The sequence below is a fragment of the Ciconia boyciana genome, chromosome 7 (assembly GCF_034638445.1).
Source record: "Ciconia boyciana chromosome 7, ASM3463844v1, whole genome shotgun sequence".
NCBI classification, from domain to species: Eukaryota; Metazoa; Chordata; class Aves; order Ciconiiformes; family Ciconiidae; genus Ciconia; species Ciconia boyciana.
This window is the reverse complement of record NC_132940.1, coordinates 29,435,695-29,456,092: the sequence shown is the minus strand read 5'-3', so window position 1 is coordinate 29,456,092 and position 20,398 is coordinate 29,435,695. Positions and strand designations below refer to the sequence as shown.

General features: G+C 54.5%; 3 protein-coding genes across 17 annotated transcripts in view; all 3 read left to right on the top strand.

The window, feature by feature from the left end:
* The first annotated feature begins 5,248 nt into the window (after positions 1 to 5,248).
* Positions 5,249 to 10,937, top strand: FMO1 (flavin containing dimethylaniline monoxygenase 1). The gene is made up of 8 exons (XM_072867195.1): positions 5,249 to 5,374; positions 5,591 to 5,779; positions 5,864 to 6,026; positions 6,752 to 6,894; positions 7,235 to 7,434; positions 7,974 to 8,329; positions 9,363 to 9,435; positions 10,595 to 10,937. Exons 1-8 carry the CDS (start codon positions 5,249 to 5,251, stop codon positions 10,935 to 10,937), a joined length of 1,593 nt encoding a protein of 530 aa, XP_072723296.1.
* A 2,491-nt stretch (positions 10,938 to 13,428) lies between these two features.
* Positions 13,429 to 18,303, top strand: FMO4 (flavin containing dimethylaniline monoxygenase 4). The gene is made up of 8 exons (XM_072867902.1): positions 13,429 to 13,560; positions 13,866 to 14,054; positions 14,429 to 14,591; positions 14,991 to 15,136; positions 15,489 to 15,688; positions 15,868 to 16,220; positions 16,526 to 16,595; positions 17,916 to 18,303. The coding sequence occupies exons 1-8, from the start codon at positions 13,429 to 13,431 to the stop codon at positions 18,301 to 18,303; spliced, it is 1,641 nt and encodes a 546-aa protein (XP_072724003.1).
* Positions 18,304 to 19,338: 1,035 nt separating this feature from the next.
* PRRC2C (proline rich coiled-coil 2C) overlaps positions 19,339 to 20,398 on the top strand; it is a 76,330-nt gene continuing 75,270 nt past the window's right edge. For 14 of the 15 annotated variants that reach the window (XM_072867901.1, XM_072867900.1, XM_072867891.1 and 11 more), the window contains exon 1: positions 19,339 to 19,497. The gene's annotated coding sequence lies outside the window, so the exon portion shown is untranslated. The remainder of the gene's footprint in view (positions 19,498 to 20,398) is intronic. The other variant, XM_072867886.1, reaches the window with a different exon arrangement.

The following is a 20,398-nucleotide window of genomic DNA, read 5'->3' as shown; positions in this document are numbered from 1 at the left end:
ATTATTAAACCAGGTTAAACTTTGCTAAGTACGTTGGAGTAAAACACTTGTGCCCTCCATGCAGAGATCTCCTTGCCTAGCACCAAGTCCCTCTCCCACAGTACCTGCTACAACCCATGTCTGTGCCACCACATCCTTTGGGTCTCCTTAACAGTAATGCCTCTTCTGATGTTTCAGGAAGAGCTTAAGATATTGAATGTACCTAGCTCTGATTACAAAGAAATGTAAGTGCTCTGCCAGTGTTTGTGACTGCTAGCTGCAGTGCTTCAGTGTCCTCTATGTGCTGGAAATAGTAAAGTAAGGAGGAAAACAGCCCCTGATGCTTGGGGTAGCAGTTTTCTACTTTTTAAGCAGGCAATTGCCTTTTGGCCTTGGGGCCAAAGCATAAGCAATTTTTTTTGAGAGCCAAAATCCAGGTTCTAAGCAATGGGGGGAAGGGGAAATACACTTTCCCACCAGCAGCTGCTTGCAGCCTCTGTTCACCCCATGGACAGCTGTATCCCACAGCCTCCCGGGAAGCAGTGGGAGGAAACAGCCACCTTCGGGGCATCCTCACCTCTATGTGCAGTAAAGAATTGGTGATTAAAACCTTCTGGTCAGTAAGGGGAAGCAGTGATAATATTGGAGAGGGGAAAATCAAGTGTTTCACTGATGAGCCAGACCCCACATCCCGTCAGCTCCTGTGTGTGGCAGCAGCAGCTGCCTGACGGTGAACATCCCGCTTTGCTTAGAGACTGGCTTAACAAGAAACTCCACTTTTTTTTCTTTTTCTTGTCCCCCTTCACCATGACACATGCCAGAAGCTGCAGACACAAGCCTAGAAAACAGTAAAGCAGGCTGTGCTAAGACTTGTTTGTACATAGATTTGCCTCTCCTTGGCTTAAAGTGTTATTTTAAACAGAGATGATAAAACTGGTGTCGGAGTTTTGCAGAGAAGGTGTCTCTCCCATCTGATTAAGACTAAATGGATATATTAAGTTTCTCCTTCCCTCTACTTTAAGCATAAAAAGCCTGTTGCAGACACCAGGCTTGTGCCACAGTGCCAGGGAGCTTTGCTCCTCAAGAGGAGAAGGGGCTCACCAGTGGGCAGGTGTGTGAGCATCCCATTCCCAGTGCTCCTCCTGAGCCACCACCAGTTATTTACTGCTCCTGGCTCTCCCCATGGTCCCCCCATGACCAATACACCTGCGGCATCTAACAAGGCTTGTGTCTCAGCATGTGAGGATGTGAATAAACCCAGCTGCTTGGTGCCCCAGGCTGGGCAGAGGGAAGGTGGTAAAATAGTTCCCCAAATTATGTGCCCTCACTTGACCTCACCCTATCCCTTGGCCAAAGCCCATTTCCCCTAGCAGTTTGTGTGTGCGATGGCAGGGTCCCCATTCCCTCCCCGATGGGGTGGCAGCAGATCCCACTTGTTCAGAAAGGGGGACAGGGACCTCTGTGGCCATGTCCGCTCCTGTCTTCATAAGGACAGAAGTTCAGGGGGACTGGCCCAAGGGTACCAAGGGATGCTCTGCTTGAACACCAGGCCATGAAGGCTTTTTTTCAGCCCTGAGAACATATTAAAACCCTCCCAATATGGTCACTCCTCTCTGCTCTGCACCGACTGTCCCTGGAGAGAAGCTGGAGAGATGAGTCCTGGGTGTCCCTGCCGGCAGGGGATGGCAGAGCACAGGGACCAGGATGCCGTCTGCCTGCCGTGCCAGCAGCAGAGGTGAGTAAAGCAACCAGAATTTCCCTGTGTGTTTTCAAGGGCTTTTCAGCACCCTGGGCATGTGTGTGCATGTGCATAATTACGGTAATTACCTCCCTGCTATCTCACTGTCCATCTCCACTAATACTTTATGTTCTGCACACCTGGTCCAGACCATCACAGGGGTGTTCGGAGAGGGGAACACCACAGATTTGAGGCAGGTCACAGGAAAGCAAGATTTAATCCCAGGGCACTGGGGCTTTGGAGCTGTTTCTACCCTAGACTCATGCAGTAACGCTTGCTGCCTCCCGTCCTCCACCTCCAGACAGTCTCCAGACCAGATCCCCCATCAGGGATGGCTGAAACCACTACTGCTGTAAGCAGCTGCAGCAAAGGCATCTGGCCCCATTTCTATGCCAGTAGCTCATCTATGGCAAAACAAAACTTGTTCTTCTAGACAGCTTCCCTGAACTGCCCTCCCAAAAGCACTAACACCACTCCTGGGAAGCTACCACAGTGTCCCTCTAACTGTGAGTCACTTGGATGTCTGCTGGGAAACCCAGCAGCTGCACGTAAAGAACAAAATATTTGCCTTTGTGGATTCCCTACTCTTGTTTTGCTGAGTGCTGGCAAGCATCTTTGCAGGTGCAAAGTTTTGTGCATCTGGAGAAGAGTCCAGTGGGAGGGAGGGCTGGGAGACGTAGCCTGCACAAACCCCAACAGTGTCAAAGATGTGCAAGGCTTGTTGCCCATTCACCTCAGTAATTGCATCCCACTGGCCTGGGAGAGCAAACTCTGAATTTTGATCTGACTCTGATTGCTCTCGGCCACCGCTCACGGAGCTGTGCCAGAGCATGGCTGGCACAGCCAGCCCCAGACCAGACACATGCGCCAAACCCAATGGGTTCAAACCCAGGAGCTGGGCACTGGGCAGAAGCAGTGGGAAATCCTGGGGTAAGGAAGCCTGAGAAGGCCGATGTTTCCTCGTGGGTGCTGCAGATGGGTGGGAGCCCAGGCTGCTGCACTCCCAGCAGTGCCGCAGCACGGAAGCGGTGAGTCCTGTCCCTCCACAAACCAAACATGTTTTGTTCAAGTCCCTGGGTCTGCCACAAAGCTCAGCAGACTTTTCCTATTGCTAACCTTCCTTGTTACTGATGTGCATCTTATTTCCACTTCTAGTTTCAACTCCCAGCTACTGGCCCCTCTCGTGCCTCTGCAGCTTTGAACACAGGCTCTGAGCAGATGTCTCTGTTGGATGGAGCTGCTTTATTTACCACCCTCTGTTCTGCAGACCTCAGATGAGTTTTTCTCCCCCTCCCTTGCAGCCTCCTTGGTTATTCAAACAGCTTAAAGAGCTGATAGCAAATTTGGGATCATTTACCCCTGGGAGATACCTGAATGGGTGCTATGTCCTGCATTGATATTTCAGCTAATATTTCCACTTTCTTTGTGTTTAGGACCTTGCTATGCTGGTGTTTGTGGCCATTTCATGCTCTCCCAGTTTGCACAGGGAGCCTCCTGCCCACCACTGGTGTGGGTGGCTGCACGTGTGGCTGATGGCACGACAGCCTCTGTGAGCAGTGACCGCAAAACCAGCTCTCTTTTTTGGAAGGTGCCCTGGATGCAAGTCCTGCTGAAACCCTGCTGTCCATCGGCCGCCTTGGCTCACTTTTGGAAGGTAGCCAAGAGGCAAGTGAAAACATCCCACAGCTGGAGCTGCCTCCACACATGTGGGTCCTCCTTGCACGGCTGTGGGATGCACCTGGACCACTCCAGTCTCTCCCACCCACTCGATCCCCTTTAGGGATCATTAGCTGGACTGTCCAGCTCACCCTGCATGACAGCAGGAGAGTCCAGCCGCTCCTCCCACTGCAACTCTGGGTTGTGCAATCACTGTGGGAGTGGGGTGGCTGTGCCAGGGCGGGGGGAGCCGCCCGCCCTCCACTGCCTCTGCCAAAGTGCCGCGTCTTGCCTATAAATCGGGAGCAGAAGGGACTCTCCCTGCGGCACGTTGGAGCACGGGCGGCTGAGGCTGGGAGGTAAGTGTTCCCAGGGGGCTGCAAAGCCTTTCCATCCCTCCCTGCCCCATGCAGGCACCCCACAGCTTGAGACTTCTGGGGCTAACTGCTATGAATACTTGCAGGGACAGTATGGAAAGTGTGGCAGCAACAGGGACAGGGTGGCCGAGGCAGTGTTTCCTGGATGTTATTTCTAGCTTCTCTGCAAAAGGGTAGGGAATTAAATAGCATATGTAGCTGGGAGATGTTTGTGATATAAGTTAACTCCAATCATGCAAAAAAAAATAGAAAATCCAAAACAGTTAACAATGAGCAGCTTATGCTAGCACTTTCTTAATTTAAAAAGGAAAAAGTCCAGTTGTAATTCCAAACTTGGAAAGCAAAGTATTCATTAGGTGTTGCCTTTCTATTGAAAGTCGAAGCTGTTCAAGGGGAATTTGGTGTTTTGTAGAAAAAAAAAAAAAACAACTGTGTGCAACCCCATTTTTCTACTGAAAACTTTTTTCTGGCGAATACACCATCCCCTCCGTCTGGTGGAAGCTGCAAGTGCTTCTTGGGGCAGAGAAGCCAGTGCCACCCGGCCATAGTGCCATCCTGGTATGTCGGGTTAATAACTCAGCCGAGCAGGGTGCTCCTCACCAGCGCTGGCATTAAACCAGGGGTTGCAACAGCCCCCTCAGGGCTCCTGTGTGGTGGTCCCCACTCTGGCAATGTCCAGCTCAAGCCACGGCACCTGGCCATAATCCCTGGTTTCATTGCCCACCACTATCAGGAAGGGTTTGGGTCCACCATCCCCACTGCAGCCCTAGGAGCCTTGTAGGGCTGGACGTTGACCCAGGGGCTGCTGCCTTTCGAGCCCTGGGGTTGAGCTGTTTGCAGCCCTGCAACAGTCTGTCTGTCCAGCCCAGACCTCCCCAGTGGGGCAGCTTTGGGAGACAGATGCAAAAGCATCCCTAAAGCCAAGGTGTGCTACACCCCCAGCCCCTCCGCTGGCCTTGGTGGCCATGTCAAAGTCAGCAGCGTCTTCCCCTTCCCTGGGGACAGGGGACAGGACCACAGTCAGCGATGCAGAGGCTGAATAGTCCCAGTGCACGTTTTGTTCTGTTTTCTGAGAAAGGCAGGGGCAGATCTCCAAAGATAAAATACAAATATTCACAAGACTGATAAGGAGGGATAGTTTAAACACAACTTGTAAATAAAAACTGGCAGTGATTTGTGGCTTAACTACATACTTTCAAAGTGATTTTCCAGGTCAGCTGCAGGGTTTTGAAAGCAGCCTGGTGAGCACACTGTAAAAGTGGATGGATTTATTTAAAAAAAAATAGAGAAAATTAAGATTTAAGGTCATTTAATCTAACTTGTAAATTAAGAGCCCAGAATGCTGGTAAAGGGAATGAAGGTTTGGGGGTGGCATATAGAGAAATCCCCTATAGATGGTATGCCAGCAGCTGCTCCCTGAGAGGGTGGTGACCATCTGTGGGGTTTCTCACAGGTTAAGCCCTCTTTGCAGCCCAGGTGCCCAGCGGAGACAGCAGGGATGAGAGTGGCAGTGGTGGGCGCGGGCGTCAGCGGGCTGGCGGCCACCAAGTGCTGCCTGGAAGAGGGGCTGGAGCCCACCTGCTTCGAGCAGAGCCAGGACATCGGGGGGCTCTGGCGCTACACGGTGAGCTGGCGGCACCCGTCCCCCTTCCCGTGGGAGCTGCAGCTTTGCAGTCTGGGGAGCTGGTCAAGCTGAGCCCCAGCGGGTGGGGAAGGGGCACGAGAGCTTGCTGGGTGCGGACCTATCCCAGCTGCACTCCCCCAGACCGGAGGAAGGGGAGCGGGGGGATGGTCCCCGCTCTGGGGCACAGGGCTGATGCACCCCGGGGTGCCACGCCAGGAGCACGTCGAGGCTGGCCGGCCAAGCCTCTACCCATCAGTCATCAGCAACACCTCGAAGGAGATGTCAGCATTCTCTGACTTTCCCTACCCTGAGGACTTCCCGGTGTTCCTGCCCAACGCCCGGCTCCTGGACTACCTCCGGCGCTACGCTGAGCGCTTTGGCCTCCGGGAGTACATCAAGTTTGGGGTGAGTGATGGGTGCCCCAGCACTGCCCCACTCCCCATGCACGCTGGGTGCTGGTAGTGACTCTGCTTGGCTTCCACATTTCAGACCACTGTTGTCAGCATCCGGAAACACCCTGACTTTGCCACCACGGGCCAGTGGGATGTGGTTACGGAGGCAGATGGGAAGCAGACATCGCACGTCTTCGATGCCGTTATGGTTTGCAGTGGCAATTTCTCCGAGCCGTCCCTTCCCCTGCACTGTTTTCCTGGTATGGTGCATGGCTGCCTGCAGTTACCTGCTTCCAGGGGCTGGGGGGAGAAGAAGGATTACTGGTTCCTTGAGGAAAATGCTTCCTTCCTTTTCTTGCTTCTGCTTTTCAAACCTCCTGGCATGAACAGCAATACATCCTTGTGCTTCAGCAGCCTTGTTTTTGCAGGCACTGGTCACTTCAGAGCAAACTTCCAAGGTAGGATGGTTTAGCCTTGGAGAAACTATCTGCACAGTATGTGAGATGGGACAAGGTCCTCTCAGTGAAGCTCCATCATCTTTGACATGGCTGTATTCATCACTGCCATGATGAATCTCCCCAGTTGTCAGCATAGAGAGGGTTACCTTGTCATCAGCATTATCAAGTGCTTCGGAAGCCGTTTGTAGGACAGGTGGTCTGCAGGCTTTTCTGAACCTCTGCGTCCCCATCTTGTAGACGCTGAATCCCGAGACTGCACCAGCACAGCTCTTGCACATAACTGTCTTCCAAGTCCCACCCAGCACATGTGTCCCTGCTCACTGCTGTGCAGGCATGTGTGAGACCCCATTTTGGAGAGGAAGCACCAAGTCTGTGTGCGTGGGATGGAGGGCTGGACCTCCCCAAGTCCCCAGTGGCCGCCGATTGCACTTCCTTGCTCTTGCCATCTGGATTGTTTCTACGCCAGTTTTCCCAACAAAAACCAGAAATGTTCAAGTAATTAAAAGCTTTGTTTCTTTTACCCCAAGGCATCGAGAGGTTTCAAGGCCAGTACTTTCACAGCCGGCAGTACAAGCATCCTGACGTGTTTCAGGGGAAGCGCATCCTCGTGGTTGGCATGGGCAATTCGGGAGTGGACATCGCGGTGGAGGCCAGCCGTGTAGCTGCAAAGGTACTGCCACCCAGCCACCCCAGGGGTGCCGGGAGGGTGATGCTGGGGGCAATAGCTCCATTTGCCATCACTGCAGGCAGAGTAACCTGGGTTTACCCTGCATGGTGTCCAAATAGTATTTCTGAACCTGTATTTCTTGGTCAAAAATCTACCCTGAATGCAAGCTGGTTGTTCTCTTCTCTCCTGTTTCAATTCCATCGCCAGCTGCCAGGAGGTCTTAAAGATGTTGTTGCTGCTTTTTCATTGTGTAGCTGTCTGCACCATGCCCCTCTGGGGTTACTTTATAAAGGCAAAGGAGCAAATTCATCACCCCAATCGTTGATTCTCCACTCTCTCCCAGGTGACTGTTTGCACCAGCCGAGGCGCCTGGGTGCTTAGCCGCGTGTTTGACCATGGCTACCCATGGGACATGGTTTTCAACACTCGCCTTATGAGCTTGATCAGAAACAGCCTCCCCGGACCCCTTTCACGGGGGTTGATTAACTACAGGGTGAACCAGTGGTTCAAGCATGAAAACTATGGTCTTCAACCAGAGAAGAGGTACTTCTTGGTGGCTCCCATCCCATGCAGTGTCACAGGGCTTGCGCTGTGGGCAGGGGGACATCTCCAGCAACCAACATCAACCAATGCAGCAAACAGCACCCAGACTGATCTCCAGCAGGGAGTTTGTAGCCTAGCAGGAGAAGACAAGCTGTAGCCCCCTTAAGTGGTGCGAGGTGGAGCATGCTGGAAAAGCCCAGGCAGGACCAGAGAAGTTTTCCTCATGAGGATCCCTGGGAAAAGAGGAGGATGGAGGCTTAAAGCATGGATCAGCTCTGAAAAGAGATGGTTTGAAGAGCAATTGAGTGAATGGAGGAAGAAGGCAGATGTCCACAAGTCACTCAGGCTGTGGGACAGGGTGACATTGCTGCAAGGGTGAAACATGTCAGTGTTTGGAGAGGGGGGAGGTAGGGCTGTTTGCTCAGAGAAAATAACACCAGGAGGTCGTGGGGCTGGAGGGCGCAGGGGAAGGAGGAGCAGGGGCACCAGCAGGGCTTGTTTGTGGTCTCCAATGCTCAGAGCGCCTCGGCTCTCCACAGCTGCCTGGTCCGTGAGCCCGTGCTGAACGACGACCTTCCAAGCTACATCCTGACGGGGAGGATCACCATAAAGCCAGGCGTGAAGGAGTTCAAGGACAACTCAGTTGTCTTCCATGATTGCCCTGAGGAGGAACCCATCGATATCATCGTCTTCTGCACGGGCTACGACGTCTCCTTCCCGTTCCTAGAAGAAGCAGTCATCAAGGTGGAAAACAAGCACGCGTCCCTCTACAAATATGTGTTCCCAACCCACCTGCAGAGGCCCACCCTGGCCGTCCTTGGGCTGATCAAGCCATTAGGAGCCATCATGCCCGTGACAGAGATGCAAGCACGCTGGGTGACCCGTGTCTTCAAAGGTAGGATAGCCAATGTGAGCTCTCCCGTGTACCAAAATGCAGTTCAAACTGGACACGTCTTGCCCCTCCATGCACCAAGAGGGATTTCAGTCCCTGGGGACCCTGAAGCTCACTTCAAAGCGGACAACGGACCATTTCTAGGGCTCAGACTTCCCAAGTTATTTAACTTCAGCTGAACTACAACATGAGTGCATGATTGGTCCAAGCTATATGCAAGTTCATTACATCTATGTTAAATCACTTTTTTTTGCCCATTAAGCTGATGCTTTTAAGCTAATGCTTTGTACCCCACCTGCTGCAAGCTGAGAGCATGCACTCTGTTCCTTACTGTGACTCAGCTGATGTGCAGTCCTGCACCTAAGCCTGCAAACCACGGTCTAAACTAGGTTGTTCAAGACAGTATTTTCTCTCTAAAATATTTTAGAAGTCAGAGCACAGAGATGGATATGTAAACTTAGATGCACAGATAAGAGTTGTCTTTAAGATACGGTGGTGGATCCATCCTGGCAGAATTCACTGCTCTTTAAGGGACAGAGTGCTTTGTCCATGATGACTACCAGAGGAGAAGAGTCCCATTGCCCCACAAGAGGAATTATTTGCAATTATTGGGGCGAGGAAAGAAACCTACTGGTATTTTTTGTTTGGGTTTTGTTTGTTTGTTTTTTAATAGGAATAATAATAATAGCCTCCCACTGGGCTGGTGTGGAGGGCTGTATCAAGGGTCCTCCACAGAGCCAGGGGAACTCTGGGGTTTCTCTTTGGGATAGCGCTCCCTGGGGCTTGCATGGCCCATCTCACCCCACAACATCGCCTGTGCCCTGACAGCACAAATCTGTAAGAGCAGGAAAAAGTGTAGGTGAAATCGTACCACCATGGAGGGCTGGTCTCTGGCAAATTGCCACTGCCGAGCTAAATCCAGTGATGAGGCTTTCCTGCCCTCCTGGGCAAGGGTTTCCTACGTTTTGCATTGCTGAATGAGTACCCAAAATCCCCCCGGGAGTTAAACACTGCAGGATGCTCTCCTCTTTTCTAGGCTTGTGTCAGTTGCCTCCTCAGTCTGTCATGGAGAACGAAGTAAATGAGAAGAAGAGAAACCAAGTGCAAAGGTAAGCCAGTCCCTGGAGCCCTGAAGTTTTTTCAGTGGATTGAAAAGTCCCGGGATTTTGGGGGGCAGCAACACAGCTCAGTCTGTGGCTGCTCCCTGCACGTGTAGCGGAGGCGACGGGGGGATGCCCAGATTCAGCCACTGCCTTATTCGCTTGCACTGAGCCAACATAACCTTTGATCTGATGCTGATATTTTGCCTGTTGATGACGGGAAGAAATTAATTCAGGGTAGTCAAGACTAAAGCTTGCTTGGGAGTTGGGGAAGTGTGCTGGGGTCCCCAGAGACAGAGAGATATAAAATAGCAGAGAAATTAATGGTAATAAATGCAAAGTAATTCAGCAGGGGGCAAAAAAAAGCCAACCCGAGGTGTATGTACAAATTTTCTCACCTCTCAGCATGGAGATCTGAATCACTGTGAATAGGTGTCTCAGCACATAGTTCACAGGCAGGCAAAAGGTCAAATCAGAGGCTAAGAATTATTAGGAAATTAATGAGATAAAACCATGAAACTAGGCGATACATTAATCCATGGTTCCTCTAGATGGCTGTAGTAGAAAAGGTATAGAGGGATGAAATACAGAATTGCACAGAACAATTGATGTATAATACAAGGCTAAACAGCTGAAGTTGGGACACGAAGTAGCGAATTCTGCAGGGAAGGTGAACTGGAAGCAATTATTCAATTCACCACACATTTTTGCAATACTCAGTGGGAACGAATGTGAGGGAAACTAAAGGGTGCCACCTTTCTCATGCTGCACGTGACTCCTCTGCACAGCGCAAAAGGAAACTAGTAAAAAAAAACAAAACCAACCACACAAAACTGGTTTGACAAAGTCTTTTAGAAAAGGTCCACAAAAGTGAAGAGCGGGGGTCCAGATCCAACTTGTGGGTGATGAAGTAAAGGACCAACTGATGCACGTGAGAAAGGTGTGTACCAGACCCAGCATCACTTTACGCGTACTGTGTCATGGGCAGGATTCAGGACCAGACAGACCCTGGTTCCCACTGCACGTACGCCCAGTCCTTTCCTAAGAGGAACCCAGTTGCGTTCAGATGTAATAACAGCACGGATGCAGAGCTTCTGACCTCCAATTCCTTTCAGCCCCATTGACAACAATCCTTCTCCCACCTCTTTTTCTTCTCCAATTCATTAAGGTTCGGTCTGTCCTTTGATGAAGTCCTCAAAACCGATTGCCTGGTCTACATGGACAAGCTCGCCTCCTTCATTGGCGCCAAGCCCAGCGTGCTGGGGCTGCTCTGCAGAGACCCCCGGCTGGCCCTCACTGTTTTCTTTGGCCCCTGCACCCCCTACCAGTACCGTCTGGGGGGCCCTGGGCACTGGGAGGGGGCACGCCAGGCCATCCTCACCCAGTGGGACCGGACCCTGAAGCCCACAAGAACGCGAGTCCCCGCCAGCTCCTCCAGCCCCTTCCCTTCTCTCCTGACTGTGGTGGGGTTTCTCCTGCTGCTGGCTGCCCTGGTTTTTGGTTTTCAGTAGATTTTAGAGCCTGTTTAGGTTTTTTCTTGTCCTTGGGAATGTTATCTCACATCAGACAGTTCCACAGAGTGCCATGGGACAGGGGGAAAGGGATTTCAGCAGATCGTAACAAATTTAAAACTTTAACCAGCAGCACAAACCTCTCTCTATTCCAGCTTATCACTAAGCACAGCTTTGCAGACCTGATTAGCTGGGGATGGCAGCCTCCCCCCAGCATTTATCTCCTCTCTGCTGCTCTCCTGCCTGCGGCCATGAGCAGAGCACAGCTGTGTGGCATGGCCGTGCCTGGACCACGCTGGCCAGGATGCAGCGAGGACAAGACTAGCAAAAATGGCTTTGGGTGTCACAGATGGAAAGGGCCACAGGTGTCCAGCCCTGCCCCAAGTCACCTGAGAACTGGGGTCTTTAGTCCAGCAAGGGCTTATCTGGGCTGGGTATGCAGGTCATAGGTATGTCCCTTCTTCCAACCTTAAACCCTATGACCCAAAACTCCCAGTTTGGGTTGAATCGGTGCATCTTTCCAGCTTAAGGGCCCTGGTTGTGGTGGTTTGTAAACCCTGAGACTGGGGCTGGTACCCTGCGGGGCTGAGCACTCCCAGCTCCACTTGCCTGCACTCCCCACCACCGGACAATCCTGGGGCTTCATTTTGTGTGCAGAGAGACTTTCAGTCAATAAAATGTCATTGGCTGTGCCAGGAGCGTGCTGCAGGCTGCCACCTTGTCATCTCCCTGTGTGCACGGGAAGAGCTGGGGGGTCCTGTGCCTGGGCTGGGGCTGCGCCAGCAGGTGCCGCGGGCAACCCACAAGCCTGGGGCTGCAAGGGCTTTCATTGACCACCAAAAATTAGGCTGCACTGTGCCCCATGTCCCAGATCCATGCTATCTGCTGGCATGCAGGCAAAGGGAGCACGTTTTGCTGATTTCCTGGGGATGCCAAGTGAGCGCCTGCCCAGTGCAGGCAGCACAAGGAGGGATGGATCAGGACAACCCCAAGCTGCTGCCAGGGCTGGAGCAGCAGCAAGCTGCAGCATGGGAGTCCTTGCAAGCACAGCCCTTGGGATGACGGTCCAGATTTCCACCTGGCACTGCTGCGGGGAGGTTGAGAACTTTCTACCAGTGCATTTAAGCACAGCGGAGGCGGGGGAACGCCGGTGTAAAGGTCAGTGGTGCAAGAGCTGTGGCGAGCTGCCCGGACTTCAGCCTTTCCTTTAAATCTGTGGCCAGAGAAACTTGAAGCAAAGTTCAGCCGAAGCCTGAGCAGCGAAGGCACAGCACTGCCCCACAAGGTTTGCTCCTCGCTTCTCTCTGGCTGGGTTTTGCAGGCTTTAAAAGTGGGCAGCCAGCTCTGCGGGGTTTTGGCGTTCGCCGCTGGCTTCACCTCGCTGCTGGTGGGGGGAGAGGGGGTGTTGCAGGGACCCTCTGGCGCAAAGCTGTCTGCAGGTAGCACTAGAAAAGATGGGTGACTAGCACCCCAGGCACATCGCTACCCTTTCCCAAAGCCAAGGAAGGCTCTGGAAACAGGGACAGGCAAGTTTTGGTATGTCCTGCCCTGTTCCTGCAGATCAAGGAGCGGCTCAGGCTGGGCTTTTGGATGCAGAGGGGTTTTTTTGCGCCTCCCTCATTTTTCCCTGGCTTTCTGCAGTTTCCTCCAGTTCCTGTTTATGTTAACTTAATTTTTGACACAAAACGGGTAGAAAAAGAGTTATAAATGATTCTTTCTTCAGACTCTGCAGTAGGAGTGTTTGTTATCTAATCAAAGTTCACGTGGGTTCGTTTTCTTCCTAGTTTCTTTGCTTTCCAGTCAAGCTTGGTGCAGCTCAGTTTACACACCCCAAGCTTTGAGTTCCTCCCATTTATACCCTGCGTTTCCTGGGTTTCTTACCTTTTGTATATTCTGTAATCCCAGCTGCACTTTCACGATGCTGTCTAACTTCTGAATCACTGTGCTGTGCTCCTGCTCAATCAGGCATCACTTTTTTTTAAAAAAAAACCAACCTTTGTGTTTTCAAGAAAATGCCCTTTAATGGGAAATTAAAAAGGAAAGCGTGAAAACAAGCCAGCTTAGCTGACCTTGTTTCTTGAAGAGGTTTCAGGAGGATCACTTTGTGCAAGCAGAAGCAGATAGCTGCAAACCCCGTCCCTTTCTTTGTATGCCCTGGTTTGGGCCAGGAAAGAGAATAAATAGAAGCAGCAGCGCAGTGAGGTTTAAAAGTGCCTCCTTTCCTCCCGCCTGCAGGAGGGGAATTGCTGGGCCCTCAGTGTGGGCTTAGCACAGCAGAAAGGGTAATGAGCAGTGTCCGTCTGTAACGCTCGAGTCAGGAGCTGGTGATGGCTTTCTCCAAGGACGGTTTTCCTCCACGGATATCTGCAGCCAGAGAAGACTAGGGGTGTTTTTCTGGGGATGGGAAGAAGGGACTGGTGTTTCTGCTAATCTCCGGGCTATTTTATTTCCAGTTGCTCGCACGTCGGCCCGTTGCCTGCTGCAGGACAGCATGGTGCGGCGCGTGGCCATTATCGGGGCCGGGGTCGGCGGGTTGGCCTCTGTCAAGTGCTGCCTGGACGAGGGGCTGGAGCCCACCTGCTTCGAGAGGAGCGAGGACATCGGGGGGCTCTGGCGCTACACGGTCAGTGGGCTCTGCCTGCGTGGGGAGGATTGCCCCTGGGTTTTGGCCCTTCCCTCGGATGCCCTTTGCCTGCAGCAAAGAGGAAAGGGTGGCCATGCCCTCGGGGACTGTCCCTGTCCCAGGCTCGGGACTCCCCCTGACTCCAAGGTGGAGAAGGAGATGGAGGGAGCAGAAGCCATGGTCACCAGGTGCTAGTCCTGGTTTATTCCTTGTACCCAAATACAAAGAGGAAAAATACTCAAATACTTTGGTGGGAGAAAGTCCTTCCCCGCACACCTGCAAACAGCACTGCTGGCTTCACACAGGACTCCATGGATGGTGGGAGGGTCAGTGTGTACCGCTCGGTCATCACCAACACCTCCAAAGAGATGTCCTGCTTCAGCGACTTCCCCTGCCCGGAGGATTTTCCCTGTTTCCTACCCCACAGCCGCCTCCTGGAGTACTTTCGGATGTACGCCCAGCACTTCGACCTCCTGCAGCACATACGCTTCAAGGTGAGCGGGGACCACAAATGCCATGGGGAGAAGAGCCATCAGGGGCTGCAGATACTGGGGCATTGCCCAGGTGGGACGGCACAATGCTGGGTGCAATCCCACAAGGACCACACGCCTTTTGCATCCTGAACGCAGCCTTTTTGGCTCCATATTTGAAATTAGACTGCTCAAACATGGGCTGCCTGGTGCATCCCATGAGGGGGTCAATGCCATCACCAGGGGAAAGGTGCAGGGTGGGATTTAACAGCTTCAGCGGTGACATGCAGCTCCCCAGGGACCCAGCCTGCCCCTGGCAGCCCCAGCGCTTTGCAGGCAGGTCCTCTCCGAAACACGGTGCAGTCCCTGACTGCTGTTTTGTTGGACTTTGGTGCAAGACGACAGCTCTCAGTGTCAGGAAGCGCCCAGATTTTGCCACCTCGGGCCAGTGGGAGGTGGTCACCGAGACCGATGGCGTTCAGGAGTCGCACATCTTCGATGCCGTCATGGTTTGCACTGGCCATTACCAGGAGCCCTACTTACCATTGGCTTCTTTCCCAGGTAAGCCCTGCCTTGGCAGCAGGGTGCCCCCACAGGGTTTCACCCAGCACCCATGGGTCCCTTGGCTGCATTTTTCACTGTGAGCCTGCCTGCTCCATGAAGCCCCCATGCTGGGGCAGGCGGGACCCTCATCCTGCGGGAATGGTGGGGGATGTTCCCATGAATGGGAAAAACACCTTGTAAACATGCAGCCAGGCTCTTGCATAAGAATTTGCAAAGAGGACTGAGCTGAGGAGGTGCAGGAGGGTGGCATCACCCAGGGAGCCAAGACCTCCATAGGCTTCTCGGCTGCAAGCAGAGGTGGGAGGTGGAGGGTCGGGGGCTGCAGAGGGTCCAGGCACGAGTCTGGGGCAAGCAAATGTGTCTGGCAGTAGGAGATGCTCCCTGCTCTCTGCCTAGGTATCGACACTCGCTTCAAAGGCCAGTACCTCCACAGCCAGGAATACAAAGACGAGGAGGCTTTCCGGGGAAAGCGGGTCCTCGTGGTCGGCATTGGCAATACCGGTGGCGACCTCTCCGTGGAGCTGAGCCGCGTGGCTGCGAAGGTACAGCTCCGTGGCGGTGCCGAGCCTGGCCAGGGACCACTAGAGCCAGTGGCTTGGGGTATGCACAGGAAGCTTTGCCCACCAGGTTTGTCAATAAATAGCACTTCAAATTGAGGGCAATTGAAGCAGCTCTGCAATTCCTGGAGACTTTGGGCCACCTGAGGAGTGGCCATTCAACAGCTGTGGGAACTTTGTAGAAGCCACCATGAGCTGTTCGGTTCATCCAGACACCGTCTCCTTCCATCGGGATAATCCTCTCAGCTCCCAAGTGCAGGAGATGGGATTTGCCATTCAGGGCAAAACTGGCAACAAGATGTCTGGGCAGGAGGCTGAGACCTGCCTTCTCCCGCAGGTGTTCCTCAGCACCAGGGGCAGCACGTGGGTGTTCAGCCGGGTCTCGGACCACGGCTTCCCCTTCGACATGGTCAGCACCACCCGCTTCAACCACTTTCTCGACTGGCTTCTCCCATCAGCCCTCACGAAGAGGATCAGGTTTCGGAAGTTCAATTCGTGGTTTAACCACATGAACTATGGCTTGGCTTCCACCAAAAGGTGTTTTTTCTGACTACTTTGTTGGTTAGTCAGGGGGTTTTAATGGCGTGAAATGTTCAGTTTTTAATTTCAGGAGATATTTGTGGAATAGCAAACCATTGGAGGGGAACTCTGGCCACAAAAGATGTTTCGGGTCCCTCCCAGATGCTAACATTGCTGTCTTCTTTTCCACCTGCAAGCTCCAACTTTAAGATAATTATCAACGAAGAGCTGCCATTTTGCCTCCTCTCTGGGACTGTTGTGTTGAAGCCAAACGTGAAGGAGTTCACCGAAAGCTCTGCTGTTTTTGAAGATGGAACAACTGAAGAAAACATCGATGTGGTGCTCTTTGCCACGGGCTACATCTTCTCATTTCCCTTCCTTGAAGAGTCGGTTCGCAGCCTCTTTGATGATAGCCGTTCCCTCTATAAACGCATCTTCCCTCCCCAGCTGGAAAAGCCGACGCTGGCCATCATCGGCTTAGTCCAGCTGACTGGCTCTGTGATGGTGGGAGCAGAAATGCAGGCTCGCTGGGTGACAGGGATCTTTGCAGGTGGGAGATGGGGTGCAGGGATGAGGGGATCTGCTGGGGTGGGACATTTGGAGCAGCCTGACCTGCTGTCCACAGAGCCTAGGGCACATTTCAGTTCCTGCCGCAGTGTCCGTGGTGGCCACAGGCATTAGTAGCACCATAGCCTCTGCCCTCCAACTGTATTCCCATATCCCTGCCGCTCCATGCACGCTGCCGTAACCAGCAAGCATGAACGCTCTCGGTAAAGGGGCTGGGAGCATGGGAAGGGGGTGAACTTTTCAGCTTAAGGTGCTGCTGGAGGTGTCTGGTTTCTCTGTTATTCTCAGGCTGGAACAAGCTCCCTCCTGCCAGCAGGATGATGGCTGATGTTTTGAAGAAGAAGCCACCAGTCAAAAGGTGCGTGACACTCCCACACTGGGGGTGAAATGGGTGCCATGTGCCTGGCCAGGATAACCTCAGGGAAAGGAGGCCCCTACAGCAGTCGTGTGAGGGATCCTCCCAGGACACCCAACTCTTTTTGGATGCATTTATTCCCTCACCACCCATAGCGAGGTAGGGAAATGTTGTTGTGGCTCCTCCATGGATGACGGACCAAGACACCAAGGGCAGGGTACTCTAGAGCAGCTTACAGCAAGATCCAGGACCTGCAGGTCCCCTCCACCAGGCCTCCAAGCCATGCCCTCATTCTCAGCATGCCAAGATGGAGGTTTGGTTTCCTCCAGACTAAGGGTGCCATCTCGTGGCTTCTCCCTCCCAAATCCAGGCAGTGCGGAGCACTGGGGTCAGGGCCAAGCCCCATCCGGTGATGTGGGTGGGGGGCAGTTTGGTGGCAGTTTTTGACAGGTCAAGATGAGTATTAGACAAGGCTGGAACTCATCTGTTGCATATGTGGGAGCTAACGTCCTGCCTTGTTGGCACTGGGATTTTACAGTCGAGACGTGTTCTCAAGGCTGTGGCATGGGTGATGGTAGACTTGCTTCCTTGCAGCAGCTCTTGGGAGCAAGGAGTGGACCTTGGGCCAGGCAGGGTGCAGGCTGAATTGGGTCTGCCAGCGAGGCAGAGCTGGCTCATCGACACTGATGAAAACCTCGGACAAAACAGAGCCATGGGGTTTGTCACCCGGAGCCCCAGCGATTGCAGGCACGATGCTGTTACACAGAAATACGGGAGTCTGAGGTGAAATGGAGCTAAATTCAAGGCTGACCCAAATTTGCTGAAGCAGATTGAGTGCACATCCTTCCTCTTGCGTGGGAGATGAGGCCTCAAGCAGAAAAATCCTGGAGGTCCCTCCCAGCATGGGAAGCTTTCTGCATCTCCCAGTTTTTCCCAGTCCCCTTGGCAGTCTTCTCTGTGAATGTCTACTCCTCTAGCTCTCAAAATCAGACGAATCCACACCTGTGAACCTCGGGGAAGGATGTAGTGTGGGTATTTGTGGCATTACAACAATGGCAGTAGCATGCTAGAACCATTTTTGAGGCCATGACGAGGTTGCAGAGACAAAACGAGCTTCTGCCTATTCCCTGCCCCAGGTAACTGCTGGCGACCAACGCCACAGAGGCTTTTCCGGTGCCTTTAGGTTTATTTGTGGCTGAGGGAGCTCAGCCCGTGACCGGGGCTCAGCCAATGTCTAAGCCCAGAGCTTTTGCTTTCCATGGAGCTGGGAATCGAGATGCGATTATGCTATTTGATTTTGTCTCTTTTAATGTCCCATTGAAGGAATCAATCCGAGAGGGAGAACTTGAAGATGAGTTTTATCAGCTACACCGATGAAATTGCTTCGTGCGCTGGCGTAAAGCCCAGCGTGCTGAGGCTGCTCCTGACAGACCCCCGGCTGGCCCTGGCCATCTTCTTTGGCCCCTGCACACCCTATCAGTACCGACTGGTGGGACGGGGGAAGTGGAGTGGGGCCAGAGACGCCATTCTGACTCAGTGGCAGCGGACGCTGAAGCCCTTGAGAACTCGAGTGGTGGATGACTCCTCCGACAGCTCCTCTGGCTGGCGCTGGATGTGCCTCCTGGCCCTGCCGGTGGCTCTCACAGCAGGTTTCCTCCTTTCTAAGTACCCCCGGCTGGGCTGGAGCCCCTGGGCAGGTCCCCAGCTGTAGAAGAAACCTGGTGAGACCTGGTCCCGGGCGAGCTGGGGACGGTGTGAAGCTGTGCCACCACCGGGTGCTGTCAGCGGGGCTGGAGCTGGCCCAGGGCCGGCAGGAGCCTGGACCCTGGCACTGTCTGGTGTCCGGCCTCCTCCTGCCCATGTTTCACACCCACCAAGGGCCGTACAGAGTGTTTACCCCAAACCTGCTGCAATCCGTGCCCGCGTTGCACCAGCAGCAAGCTGGATCTCCAGAGGCCTTTTGGGAAGAGCCATTTTGGGATGGGCTGGTGTGCATGGGGCCAGCCTTCCTCCCCCCTGCTCGCTCAGGGCTTCCTCCATAAAATTTCAGCAAGACCCACAACGTCTTGCGATTTTCTGAAACACTAACTGCAGACAACTTTCTATTTGGTAAATTTTGGGACATGAAGTAGGGAGCCACAAATAAACCTCACGGATTTGCTCTTCTCTGATGGTTTCATTAATCGTTTATTATCAGGGGGAGGGGTCAAGTGGACCCAGTACCCCAAGTCGCGGCAGAGGGGAGAGCCCCGTGCTAAGAAATACTATATACAGCGACAAATCCAGGTGGGCGAGCGTCCCCGCCATTGCCCGAGCAGCCTCAGGCTTGCAGGGAACCCTGAAGCGCACGGGGAGAAGGCAGAGCCTCCCCACGCACCCGCGGGTGCCTTCATCTGGGGATTTTGCTGCAAACCCCGTGGACAGGCGCTGCGCGCTTGCACTCGGGCTGCAGCCACCTCCCTCCGGGACAACGTGTCCCCCGGCCGTCCCCCCGCGACGGAGCTCCCGCTCTGGCGGCAGCAGGCGCAGGGCGCTGCCGGTCCCCTCGCAAGGGGCCGGGGATGGGGACGGGGGGGCCGGGGGGGCCGGGGGAGGGGGACGACGGGCGGCCCCGCCCGCCACCCCGCGCCGCCAGGGGGCGCGCCGGGCACCGCGCGCCCGCCCGACTGCGGCACGGCGTGGCCACGTGAGCGGCGTCGCGGGGGCGGAGCCGGCGAGCGGGTGCGCGCGCGCGCGCGGCGCGGTGAGGTCAGACGTCGTTGGCGCCGGCTTGGCCGCCCGCCATCTTGGCCCTGTGTGGAAGCGGCTGAGGCGCGGCGTCGCGGCGCCGGGAGCGGCAGCGGCCTCGCCGAGTCCGGGAGCCCCCGGGGAGGCCGGAGCGCCGGCCCGCCGCGCTGCTCGCCAGGTAAGCGGTGGCGCCTCCGCCTTCCGCAGCGCCCCGCGGGCCTGCGGTGCGGACCGGCGCCGGGAGGAGCGGGCGAGCGGCCTGCGCCGCATGGCCCCGGGCGGGGGCGGCTTCCGCCCGGCCTGGCGGCGGCGGGCCCGTGGCCGGCGGGGAGGGGGGTGCTCCCGGGGGCCGGCACCCCGCTGCCCGCCGCGGCCGGGCGCAGGGAGGCGGCGCGGCGCTGGGCCCGCGTCGGGCGGGCGGGCAGGCCGGGCTGCCCCGCGCCGCTGGGCCGCGCCGCACCGCACCGCATCGCATCGCCGCCTGGGGCCGGCCGCACCCCGTGCCGGGCACAGCGCCGGGCCTCGTCCGGGGGCGGCGGGAGGGGGCTGCTGTGGTGGGGGCGGCTGGGGGCTGCTCTTGCGGGTGTACTGCTTTTTTCTCCCGCCCGCTCTCCCTCCTGTTCCCCGTTCCCCCCTTCTTTTTTAACGGCTCCACGTTTCGCTGCCTCGAGGCAGATTGCTCGAGAAACGTGCCGTCCCCTTCGCGCGTTTGCGCTCACTTTGTGGCTGTGATTTTTCCTCCAGAAACGCGGGGGGAGGGGACCCTTTTCTTAGGGGATGCTGGAGGCACATGCAGGGCACGGCGCTTTGGTTTTCTAACTCTGAAATACTCATCCACAGTTCTCGAGATATACAGTAAAACGCTGTTTCTGGGTTATTTGATGTAGGACTGAGTGAAGCAGCGTTGAGAAAGGTATTGTTTCTGTTCCTAGGGACAAGATTTGTAGGGGTGGGGTGAGCAGAGTCAGGGGTGTTCTAATTGATAGCGCTTAAAGGACGGTGTGAGTGTGGTTAGATGACACGGCTAAAATTCATGCAGCCAGTCTGCAGTGGGCATAATGGGAGCCATCACCTAGGGA

Bases quoted from the DNA above. Each gene is read 5' to 3' on its own strand.
- FMO1 (XM_072867195.1), top strand. From the start codon at position 5,249: ATGAGAGTGGCAGTGGTGGGCGCGGGCGTCAGCGGGCTGGCGGCCACC. The intron at 6,027-6,751 runs GTATGGTGCATG...TTTTACCCCAAG, and splicing joins TCCCCTGCACTGTTTTCCTG to GCATCGAGAGGTTTCAAGGC. The intron at 7,435-7,973 runs GTACTTCTTGGT...GGCTCTCCACAG, and splicing joins GGTCTTCAACCAGAGAAGAG to CTGCCTGGTCCGTGAGCCCG.
- FMO4 (XM_072867902.1), top strand. From the start codon at position 13,429: ATGGTGCGGCGCGTGGCCATTATCGGGGCCGGGGTCGGCGGGTTGGCC. The intron at 14,592-14,990 runs GTAAGCCCTGCC...CTCTCTGCCTAG, and splicing joins ACCATTGGCTTCTTTCCCAG to GTATCGACACTCGCTTCAAA. The intron at 16,221-16,525 runs GTGGGAGATGGG...TGTTATTCTCAG, and splicing joins GGTGACAGGGATCTTTGCAG to GCTGGAACAAGCTCCCTCCT.